General features: G+C 39.6%; 1 protein-coding gene across 4 annotated transcripts in view; it reads right to left on the reverse strand.

Moving 5' to 3' along the window:
- Nucleotides 1-197: 197 nt before the first annotated feature.
- Nucleotides 198-12,706, reverse strand: part of Strn3 (striatin 3) — an 87,721-nt gene continuing 75,212 nt past the window's right edge. For 3 of the 4 annotated variants that reach the window (XM_036206416.1, XM_036206415.1, XM_036206414.1), the window contains 4 exons: nucleotides 12,540-12,680; nucleotides 12,202-12,309; nucleotides 2,031-2,117; nucleotides 198-1,950 (listed from right to left, as the gene is read on the reverse strand). In XM_036206416.1, coding sequence (XP_036062309.1) covers nucleotides 1,781-1,950; nucleotides 2,031-2,117; nucleotides 12,202-12,309; nucleotides 12,540-12,680 — 506 coding nt within the window. In that variant the 3' untranslated portion in view covers nucleotides 198-1,780. The remainder of the gene's footprint in view (nucleotides 1,951-2,030; nucleotides 2,118-12,201; nucleotides 12,310-12,539; nucleotides 12,681-12,706) is intronic. The other variant, XR_004946542.1, reaches the window with a different exon arrangement.

Consider the following 12,706-nt stretch of genomic DNA (forward strand, 5'->3'; position numbering starts at 1 on the left):
ACTTGGGAATGAGCATGACACTGGCTGCCTTAACTTATTTTAATAGCATAAAAGCTACCCCAGGTAGTGCAAATACTTTGAAAAGTATCCTTAATAGTGTTTGTGTTGTAACCTTATTAGAATATCAGTACATATACTAGGAATATAAAAAGAATAGCATAAAAATGAAGGACTAAGAAACCACCTCCATTTCCTACTTTAATCATGGAGAGTATTGCACTTTATTATTCAACACGAAATGATGTGGCCAACAGCAACATACAGGTACACAATTTAATATTTATTATATGCATTTTATATACATTATTTTTCAACAGCTGTACGTTTGCTTTGTGGTACAATCTTAAAAATTTGCTGATTCATAGTCTGGAAAACAAAAACCTTACAAAACTCATCAAAACTCGCAAACTGATCAGAAAAGGTTTTTGGAAGACTAGAAAAAAATACTTTATTGTCTTAATCATGCATTACACAAAGAAAATCTTTAGTTACACCATAAAATTAAGCACATCTAAAAACAAACAAACAAACAAAAACAGGGGAAACTAGTCCAATTCCAGCAGACTTCAGTATCCTGATTCAACTTTTTAAAATATAAGTAATGGCAATAAAATATTCTCCAATTTTTTTTTAAACTAGATTGTTTGTTCTGAAATCATGGTAAATCAAGATAGTATCTTGGGGAGAAACACCTTGGTTTGTAACTTAACTATAAAATATCCCATTTTTAGTCTATTTTAGACTGTTCAAAGAGTTCCAAAATAGATAAACAGGTTCCCTTAGCACATTAATAAAAGGATATAAAGACCAACAAAAAGTGAAATAAATAACAGGCCATTAGCAAGATGGATAATCCTTGATAAATAAACTTGTAAATACAGTAAGATGTACAAAATATCACATAGTGATAGGATGTCAGATTAGTTTTTTAAAGAGTTCATTTGGAGTACTAGACTCCACAGCTTTGTTTTAATACACTTAATAGTCCTTGATTCATGAAGACATGTAGACGAAGGTGATTTATCATCTTAGGAAGGACTTAGCTGAGCTGTATTAGGCAAAAGGAGGACAGGAAGTGGTTACAGGTGGCAGGTTAGTGAGAGCTCTGTGTTTTAGGGCTGTGTAATGCAGAAAAACATCAATATGATCTTGAGCACTGTGGTGACAGGCTAAATATATAAAAAGACTTATAAAAACTAGAATTTTATTCAAACATTTTGTGCAACTAATGCTAAAATATTTTAAGTTAAATTTCTTTTCTTTCTTTTTTTTTTCTTTTTTAAAGCAAAATAAGTTTAAAAGGGAATCTGTGGCATTCAACTGATAATCGTAAGGTAACTAAGAGATGAAAAAAAGCTACTCTTGGAGCTTGCTTCCCCACAAGAGCACCACATTCCTAACCCTAAGGCAGCACACAGAGTCCAACAAAAAGTCCTTTATTTATTTAATTTAATTTTTTTTTTTGTAAGATCAGACTCCACATTGGCTGAAACAAAAAAACAAAACAAAACAAAAAAAACTACACTCAGTTCATATCCAGTATACAGCACAGATACTGGAGTCCTTTTTCCTTCTGTCCCACAAATACAGTTAATTACAGTTAAACTAATAAGCCTGACATGAAGACGTGATTCCCAACAACTTAAGCCTGCCCCCAATAGCTTTACCCAGGCAGATCACATGTAGTGTCCTATCAGTAACCTTCTTGATGGCAGTGATGCAGACATACCCTCTTTCTGACCAAGCCAATCTTTTTTTCACGATGTGAGTCTATGTCGGTTCACACAAACACTTTGGCAAGGGCATCAGCTCCTGCACTGGCGATATATGCCTTTGACGGATGGAAAGCAACATCATAAATGGACTCATCCAATTTCTTCCTATGAGCTGTGATTTCTTGTACACATGTCTTACTATCCAAATTCCATAATCTAATGGAGCAGTCGTGGCCTGTAAAAGACAAATAAAGCTTGTTACTGGAGAACAATTCTTTCATGAAGTCTGTGAGTTGTACACAAGTTCAAACTTACTTCCAGACATCAAATAGATTCCATTGGGGTCGACTGCTAAACTTGTAACAGCATCCAAATGAGCTACCATAGAATGGATCATTTTACCTATAAAACAAAAACAGGAGATTCATGTTGAAAGGCAGAAGCTAAATAGACCATCAACTTAACAGTATTTTCAGTTTTGGAAAAATACTCATATTTTTACAATTTTATTAATTAATTAATTTATTATGTATACAGTGTTCTGCCTGCATGTATGACTGCACACACACAATTTTAACCATTTGGGAGGACACAATTCACAGCGGGCAACTACCACCAATATCTATATCACATGTTCATCACTGAAAAAGAAAATCTGTTCCCAGTATGCAACCCTTGCCCAGTCCCTAGGAACAAGGGTCTACTCTTTCTAGAGACTGATCTATTCTGGATGCTTTATACTAAATAGATTCTTTTTTTTTTTTTTTCCTGAAATCTGGAGCTGAGGACCAAACCCAGGGCCTTGTGCTTGCTAGGCAAGCACTCTACCACTGAGCTAAATCCCCAACCCCACTAAATAGATTCTTTTGTGTCTGGCTTCTTTCACTTAATATATTTTTCAAGATGCATCTATTATACTAATAATCTGAAGAAAAAATTTAATATTGTTTTTTTAAGACTTTGCTCCTAAATGAAACATTGCCCTACAGGTGGGAGAAAAAGGCTCACTGGACTCAGTAGATAAACCAAAGGTCACATGTCTGAGGAAAGTGGAATCTTGGAAGATTCTGGAAGTCTTGTTCCACCCACTCTTAAGTTTTTATTTCAATTTTTAATTTATGTGAATGTATGTGTGTCTGCGTATGTGCACAGGGAGTTAGAGAGGTACCAGCTCCTGAAACTAGATTTTCAGGCAGTGCTGCCTGATATGGGTACTGAGACTTGAATTCAGACCCTCTGCAAGAACAATCTGTGCTCTTGGCCACTGAGCAATTTCTCCAACCCTTAAGTTTTCTAGAAGTAGTAACCAAGTGCTGGGGAAGAGCCTCTTCAGAGCTTTCCTCCGCCTGCGGCCCTAAGTTGTGCCGAGAGCCCCAGCCCTCCCCCTTGTTGGGGTGCAGCTGGTATTTTTCATCCATTACTGCTCCTGCTTATGTAACCCTCACTTATACTCGTTAGTAACCTCAAAAAGACCTTTTCGGTTCACCAACTCGGACTATGATAAAATGACAGACAAAATGATGATTTTGGACTGTCCTGGGTTTCTTTACCTGGGTGAATCTTATGTACTGTCTTATCATAAAGCCCACCATGCAATAAAGATTCACTTATTTTTGTGTGATTTTTAAGATTAATTCCATGCATATGAATGTTTTGCCTGCATGTAGATGTATGTGCACCAAGCAGGCACCTGATGCCCCCAAATGTCAGAAGAGGGCACTGGACACTGGGACTAGAGTTACAGATGTTTGTGAGGCACATGCTGCTGGGAGTCAAACTTGGGTCCTTTGCAAGAGGAACAAGTGTCCTTAACCTCTGTGCCAACTCACCAAGTTGAAATTTAAAACAAGCTGTAAATACAAAGTTGTACAGAACAAAGTTTTGGGGGGAAAGAGTACCCTACAGTGGCAACATGACTTGATAAAAGAAAAGCAACATTATAATTTGATTCATTCTGGGGTCATCCAGTAGGCTCATCAGATAGAGGCTTGCCACCAAGCATAACCACCTGAGTTTTGAGTCCCAATATATCCTCCCTTGTTCTCTTTCAAATTCATGACCCCTTTTTTCATTAGCTTTAAGGTGCATATAGGTACATGTATATACATACATATTCCTAAAAGTAACCTGATCAGTGTGTACTGTTACTTGTAAATATGTTTTGGGGGCTGACCATCTGATGCTAGATAACCATTGGTGTAAGTATGTTTGGGGGGCTGACCATCTGGTGTTGGATAACCATTGGTGTAAGTATGTTTGGGGGGCTTGACTATCTGGTGTTGGATAACCATTGGTGTGCTCTTCCTTGGAAAACATCTTTCTCCCACTTTCAGCATTTCTTAGTTCTACCTACAGTTAGTTCTTTGTATGGGGTTGAAGCCTATCTATGGTCATTGTCCTTGCTCAGCTCATGTTTAGGTGGCCATGTTGGTGAGACTTTATGAGTGTGGCTTCTGTATTCCCAGGAGACACTGTCTCACAGCAGACTTCCTGATCCTCTGGCTCTTAAAATCTTTCTTCCCCTCTTCTACAACGATCCTTAATCCTTAGGTTCAGGAGAATAAAATATGTAGTCCAGGTTAGCCTTGAACTTGAGCTAATAATCCTCCTGCCTCTGCCTCTTCAGCACACAACTTTGGCTCTTCAAATTTTATTTTGTTTTATGTGTACAAGTGATTTACCTGTATGTATGAAAGTGCTCTGCATGTGTACCTGGTGCCCACTGAGGCCAGCACAGACAAAGTGCTGGATCCCCCAGAACTGGAGTTAAAGACCACTGTGTGGATGCTGGAAACTGAACCTGGGGTCCTCTGCAATAGCAGTAAGTTCTTTTAAACACTGAGCACTCTCTTCAGCACAAACTTTCGTCGTCGTCGTTGTAGTAATAGAATAAATCCACCAAGTTCAGTTTGTGCTGCCCATATACTCATGGGTGCAGGGTCACCCACTGGAAGATGATCAACCTAAATCCTTAAAGAGGCCACACCTGTTGTAGAATATTTGTTTACACTGTAAAAATGTGTCTCTGCCTAAGGCACTAACTGGTTTAATAAAGAGCTAAATGGCCAATGGCTAAGCAAGAGAGACAGGCAAGACTTCCAGGCAGATAGAGAATACTTGAGATGAATCTAATCACAGATGCCAGCCAGATGCAGGACAAGTTAGACATACAGAATGGGATAGAGGTAAAAGCCATGTGATAGAACATGAATTAATAAAAATGTGGGTTAATTTAAGTTATAAGAGCTCATTGAGACAAGCTTGAGATAAAGGCCAATCTTTCAAAAAGAATAAGTTTCCATGTCATGATTTGGGAGTTGGCTGCTGGGACAGAGAAAAATTTAATAGATACACATCCATAAAGAAAATGGACTCTGCCAGGCAGTGGTGGCACATGCCTGTAATCCCAGCACTCGGGAGGCAGAGGCAGGTGGATCTCTGTGAGTTCAAGGCCAGCCTGGTCTACAAAGCAAGTTCCAGGACAGCCTCCAAAGCTACACAGAGAAACCCTGCCTAGAAAAACGGGGGGGGGGGGGAAAAAAAAAAAGAAAGAAAGAAAGAGAAAAAAAGAAAATGGACTCTCCTTCTTCCAGTAAGGGATGATAGTTCTCGAACCCTCTCCCTCTCCTGCCCATACCCTGGAATGCTGACTTGATTTTGTGTAGATAACCACACCTGCTGATGATAACAAAGTATCTTTATTAGTCCAGCAAAATTCATTTTTCAGTTCTAGAATCCATTCTTCCCAATAGAAACCTAAAAAAACTCAAGAGTATAAATAGTTCCCTTCCAACCACCTCTCATCAAGCTTCATTTAAAATGTCACATTTATAGCCGAGCATGGTAACATTTGCCTTTAATCCCAGCACTCAGGAAGCAGAGGCAGGTGGATCTCAGAGTTCAAGGCCAGCCTAGTCTACAATGTGGGTCCAAGAGGGCCAGAGCTATATAGATAAACCCTCTCACAAAAAATCAAACAAGTTACATTTATGAGGGTGACTCAATTCATTAATCTAGTTCTAGTTTTCTCCTCTCCTGAGAATGATCCCACACCCCCAAATTTATTATGTCCTTAACCAAAGACTAAGATGGAGCTGCATGCTTATCGCAGGGAGCTATAAGTTTCCTTGTTTAAACCCTAGACTTCCTGCCTACTATCTGTGTGTATGTGTCTGTATATGCTGCATGCACACTGATGGTGTGGGTACATGGATAGAAGCACACAGAGACACCAAAGCAAAAGGCCACATGTCTTCTATATGTAGTAGAAGATTTACTTCTGTTTATGTTACATTTGTTTAACTCTGTGAAGCTTGTTACTGTGCCTCTGTAAAACACTTGTTGGTATAATAAAGAATTGGCCAATAGCAAGGTAGGAGAAAGGATAGGAGGGGCTGGCAGGCAGAAAGTATAAACAGAAGGAGAAATCTGGGAAGTGGGATTGGAAAGCTAGGAGCCAGAGAAGGAGGAGGACTCCAGAGGCCACCCACTCAGCTACACAGCGAGCCACAGAGTAGTAAGAGTAAGACTTCTGTTAAGAAGTTAGAGAACAGGAAAAGCCCGGAGGCAAAAGATAGTCAGAACAAGTTAAGGAAAGCTGGCAAGAAACTAAGCCAAGCTAAGGCCAGGCATTCATAAAGTAATAATAACCTTCCGTGTGTGATTTATTTGGGAGCTAGGTGGTGCCCCCCCCCCCAAAAGAGTAAAAACCCCCAACATCCACTATATATGACTCTCTGACTTACTACTACCTTGACAGGGCCTCTCACTGAGCCCAAAGTCTGCCTTTTGGGCTAAGCTGGCTGGCCACCAAGCTCTCGGCATCTTTCATCTTTTGTCTCTGTCCCCCAATGCTTGCATTACAGGCACGTGCAGTCATGCTCACCTTTCTATATGGGTGCTGGGAATCTAACTCAGATCCTGATGCTTGCACAGTAAGAGCCATTACCCACTGAGCCATCTCCCCAGACAGCTGCCTAATTCTTCTCCGCATTACACACAAAGTCACTTCAAAATCTGAGTAATCCACCGCATAGACTATGTATAGAGGCATACAATGCTGGACCAAGCTAGATGTTGGTCTAATGGTGACCATAACATTTCAGACCTCTACAAGTAATTAGGACCCTATTTTCAATAACACATACTTGCAGTTTCACTCATTTAACCAACTCATTTTCTGATTCCATCCTCCTAGCAACACTGTCTTCCATTACAGTGGGTGGATTCCTAGTTAAGGAGGTTGTTCAGTGGTAGACATTTGCACTACTGTGTGCAAAGCCTGGATTCATTTTTCAGCATTGGCCCTTCCCCAACAACAAAATAAAAGATGACAAACTGCATCTTCTATAACTGAGAAAATGTAACACTGTATACCTAGAGCTATTCAAACTGCAAATGAGCTTGAGTGCTTGTTCAGGTCAAGAGCACCTTCTGCTCTTGTAGAGGTCAACCCACGTTTAGTCTCCAGTACCAACTTGACAGTTTCAGATGATCTGACACCGTTTTTTCTGACCTCTGAAGGCAAAATACCCATACACAAATAAATTTTAAAAGTACAAATAAATTAATAAATGCAAGTCAAATGGAACAATATTTCACAAACGGTAAACAATAAAACAAGTCTAAGGATCGTTTGTTTTGCTCAGTTCACCAAAGACCAACAGTATCAAGAATATGGCAGATACTTGGACTGGAAAGATGGCTCTGTGGTTAAGAATACTTGCTCTTGTAGAGGACCCAAGTTTGACCCCCCAACACCCACATAGTGGTTCAAAACTATTCATAACACCAGTTGCAGGGGATGTAATGGCCTTTTCTGACTTCCTTGGGCACCAACCATACACATGATATACATGCATTTGGACAGGCAAGCAAACACTCATATAAATGAAATAAAACTTTTCTTGTTTTCTGTTTTGCTTTCAAGACAGGGTTTCTCTGTGTAGTTCTGGTTGTCCTAGAACTCACTCTGTAGACCAGGCTGGCCTTGAACTCACAGAGATCCACCTGCCTCTGGAATTAAAGGCATGTGCCACCACCTCCCAATGTAAAATAAAATTTTAAAAAGGGAAAAAATATGTAGATAAATGTTGCTGCACAAACAAGTTCACAACCAATTCAGGTCCATCCATCATCCATCCTTCCATCCTTCCTTGCTTGTTTCCTTCCTTCCTTCCTCCCTCCCTCCCTCCCTCCCTCCCTCCCTCCCTCCCTCCTTCCTTCCTTCCTTCCTTCCTGTCTCCTCTCCTCTCACTCAGACAATACCTTTTCCCAGAATCACACAGGACAGTGCAGGGAACTCAAACTTTTACTACTTTTGCAGCACTGAGGACTGGGTCTAGGGACGGCATATGCCGAAATAGCTCTCCCACCTATTAAGCTACCCCTCCAGCACTTTATCTTGTATGTCTGAGTCAGGGTCTCACTAAACAGTTGCCCGTGTGCTTTTGCTCTCAACTCTGTAAACCCAGGTAAGCATCACCAGCCAAAGTAGGTGGGCCACTACTAGGCCTACTAGTCTACTAAAAATTAAACACAAAAACAACAAACTAAAAAGCCCTACAGATTTGGAAGATGTCCATGAAAGAAAAGGTAGAAATTGAGGGGTTCAGCAGTTAAGAGCATGTACTTAGAGATCCGGAGTTCAGTTTCCAGTACCTGCATTAGGTGGCTCAAAACTACCTGTAACTCCAGCTCCAGGGGATCTGAGACTCTTCTGGGCTCCACATGCATGTGCATGCGCGCGCGCGCACACACACACACACACACACTCACTCTCTCTCCCTCTCAAACTGATAAATGTAAATCTTTAATTTAAAATTTAAATTTAAGTTAAGAACCCTACAGAACAAAGCACAAACTGATCTTTCCAACCCAAAGTTATAAAGCCATACATAAGCATTTTCTCAGTTTATGCATATAGCATAAACAAAAGTTCAACACTCTTTAAATTTATATATATGAGTCTTTTGCTTGCATGTATGTTTGTAGACTATATGCATGCATGCCTGGCACCAGAACAAGGTGTTGCATGCCCTAGAACTAGAGTTGCAGACACTAATGAGCTGCCATGTGGAATTGAAGAGCAAGTCCTGTTAACTATTGAGCCATCTCTCCAGTCCCAAAGTTTACTATTCTTAATCTGAGTCTAAAAAGGTCCTATTTCTCTCTCAGGTTTTATATTTGTTTTGCCTATTAGAAGTAGCTGCTGCAGCACAAACTCCTACCACTGTGACTCTGCCTCAAACACCCCTTCTGCCTTCTTCCCTTGAAAACTGTGGCAATGGTTCAGCGGTTACAAGCACTGCCCATTCTTCCAGTGGACCAGAGTTCAGTGCTAACTCATACTCCCCTAGCAACAACCATTTGCAAACCCCAGTTCTGAGGGATCCAACACGCTCTTGTGGCTTCCACTGACACCCACACCCACATATTCATTCACAGACATATACACATAATTAAAAGTAAAATAAAACCTAAAAGCAAAAACAAAAACAAAACATCCATAACTTACTGTTTCTTAGTAAAGCATAAAACAACACCATATGTAGGACTTACCTTGTGCATACAGACATATGTGTGCATATATATGTATCTTCTATTTCTCTCAGAAAACAATAAACTCTCAATAAAGCAGGGACAACATCTTTCCATGAAGATATTAAGTACAATATAAAATCTTGAGTACATTTCTAATCATTAAAATTATTTATTCAGGGCTGGGGATTTAGCTCAGTGGTAGAGCGCTAGCCTAGCAAGCACAAGGCCCTGGGTTCAATCCTCAGCTCAAAAAAAAAAAATTATTTATCCAAATTTGGGGCAGGGGGTGTAAGTCAAGGTCTCACTATATATTCTAGAATGACCCAGAACCCTAAGTCTTCCTGCCTCGGTCTCCTACATGCAGGGATTAGAAGCATGCACCACCATGTTTGGCTTACTCATTTATTTATTGAACCCATTCATAGTATAAATTTTTATCATGTTTCAGATTATTCAAGAAAAAAATGACATTCTAGCTAACCAGAAAAACCAGGTATGGGAACAGACTAGGTGACAATATTTAAATCGACAACCTATTATCTTTGACAACACAGTATGTGAAGATAATCTAGCAGTTTAATGTAGCAATGTAACTAGATACATATATGCATGTTGTGCTGGGAGATCAATTTTTTAGAATTTCTATTATGTGGAGCCTACTGTACACCAACAAGGCTTTACACTTGTTAACAGAAAGAATTGGCAGAATTCAGAAACAATTTATTATTGTTATTTGTTTGATTTTGAGACTGGGGTCTCACATATCTCAGAGTAGCCTTCAATTGGCTATGTACTCAAAGATTTTAAACTTTAATAAAAGTATTTTTACTTAGTTAATAATGTGTGTATATATGCCTAGTGTTTGCACCAAGTGCATCCAGGAGACCACAGAAGTCAGAAGAGGACAGCAGATTCCCTGGAACTGGAATTACAGCTATGAGCCACTATGTAGATGATGGGACTCAAACTCAGGTCCTCTGCAAGAGCATCAGTGCACTTAACCACTGAGCCATCTCTCCAGCCTCTCAGCTTTAACTTGGATGCTCCTACCTCCTCTACCTTCTGAGTGCTGGGATGACAGGGATGAACCACCATGCTCAGTTTATGTCATTCTGGGAACTGAATCCGAGGCTTTGTGTGTGTGTGTTAAGCAAGCACATATCCACTAAGCTACATCATCAAACCCTCACTTTATTTTTTACTGTGTAAAATCTTATTGACTCACTTCTTGATTTCTTCCAGAAAAAGAGCTCTGGAGACATACTTTTTGATCACCCCTTGTGGTAGTTTGAATAGAATGGCCCACATAGGCTCATATTTGAACTGTTACAACTGCTGGAAAGGATTAGGTATGGCCTCGTTGGTGGAGGTGTGACCCTGTTACAGGAAGTGTGTCACTGGCGGTTTCTAAAGTCCGCACCAGGCCTAGGCAGTCTCTGTCCCCACTCTCTCTCCTCCCTCCCGCCACCCTCAAGAGTTGCCTTGGTCATGGTGTCTCTTCACAGCAATAGAACAATGACTAAGCCATTCTCCCAAAAAAATAAGTTTCTGTTAAGAAAGGAAATCTTTTGGCTAGATACAGTGACACATGTCTGTATTCACAAGTACTCAGAGACTGACAGGGACAGACAGCTTGAGGCTAGTCTGAGTACCAGTGCGACCCAGCTCAAACAAACAAATCTTTTTGAAAACACAACAGAAATAATCTCTGCTCTTGCTCAATGGAAGACATTTATGTTCCATAAAATACAGAATTGATTTGAAAAGGCATTTAACTGAGAACATCCATATGAACGTGAATTTGGTTTTCTATGCAATATGTACATCTATGATTATTCATTTAGTTCTCACCTTGTTATACAGAGTTAAAGGGAATCTGCCCATATTTGTTATTGGGACTTATGTAATCCTCTAAATGCTGCAGATTATTGCCTTGCCATATTCTAGTTTGTTGTGTGGCCTGGTAATCTGCTGTGGTTAACAATGAAGTTTCTAAGTCATTAAATAACCTGCCTGCTTAGGTTCTCCTCAAAGTAGCCCAAGTTCTCAGATATTTCCTGAAAGAGTATTTTTTTAAAGACTTTTTTCATTATGCGACAGATATGGAGACAGAGACAGAGAGAGAGAAGATATGTACACATGAATGTGGATGCCTGAAGATGCCAGAGGTATTGGGTCCTCTGAAGCTGGAGTTACATGCAGTTATGAGGAAACCTATGTAAGTGCTGGGAATCCGACTTGGATTCTTTGTAAGAGCAGTACCAGCTTCAGCCACTGAGCTATCTCTTCAGCACCCCAAAGACAGTATGTTATGTAATATTCCAGGTGATAACAGAAAACGGGTCCTTAGAAATAAATACACTGGGCCACTGCAATGGTTGAACAGGTAAGGCATTTGCCACACAAGCCTGATGGCACCTATCCCACAGGTCTCATAACCACCACATGTCTGCTGTAACGCCCATGCTTCCAATTACATACATCATATACACATAATAAACTTTTAGAAATATATACATCTACGACTGAACTATAAGCTATACGATAAAGACGACAGCAAACAGTACCCACCAGACCATCATTTGAGTCACTGAGAAACAGTTTTAAGAACATACTCAAAATACCAAATAACTGATATATTTTACTATATTAAAACAACATGAAAATATTCAAATAGATTTTTATGTAAAGAAATGGTATTAGACAAAATATTATACATAATAAAAAATAAAACTTGCACATTTAAGAGTGCTATACTAAGCAAAGCAAAACTGAAGCATAGTAGCTTAGCAGCAAGAATGCAGATGTGTGGTGAGGTAATTAAGTACCATGTGTGAGTCCCCAGCACCTCAAAAAAAAAAAAGTTTAACTTCATGATTTCACAAACCAAAAGGCCACATTCCTTATATAACAGAACAATACTTTCAATCACCTGAAGCCTTACCCGTTTTATTGTCAAAAAACTTGATGTGTCGATCTTCATGAGCAGTTATTGTAACAGGAAGTGTGGGATGACTTACTACTCTGTTAATGTGATTGCTAGATTGTAAACCTGAAAAATAAAGGAACAGAGTACTTTAACATACAAACCACTCGGGTTGAGCCTTAGTAATAGCTCAGTGTTCTAGACTATGTCAGGACCCGGGTTGGACCATACAGAAATGATGTCCAATCAGTAGAACAAATTATTTTCCATATTAAATTCACAGTTATTATGAAAATTAGCTAAAAACTACCCTCCTTCATGTGATAATCTTCTTAAAGAAATTCATAAAAACTTACCAGAATCTACCTGTGACGAAAGCATCACCAATGACTGTGATGTTTCTAAATCATAAATTACCGCACTACCAGTATTGAAAGAGGTCACCATATGAGCTGGATCACAGCCTATAAAGTCAACTGATGTAGGTATTCCATGTCCTGTAAAGAGCCCAAAATAGATTCAT

The sequence above is a fragment of the Onychomys torridus genome, chromosome 14 (assembly GCF_903995425.1).
Source record: "Onychomys torridus chromosome 14, mOncTor1.1, whole genome shotgun sequence".
NCBI lineage: Eukaryota > Metazoa > Chordata > Mammalia > Rodentia > Cricetidae > Onychomys > Onychomys torridus.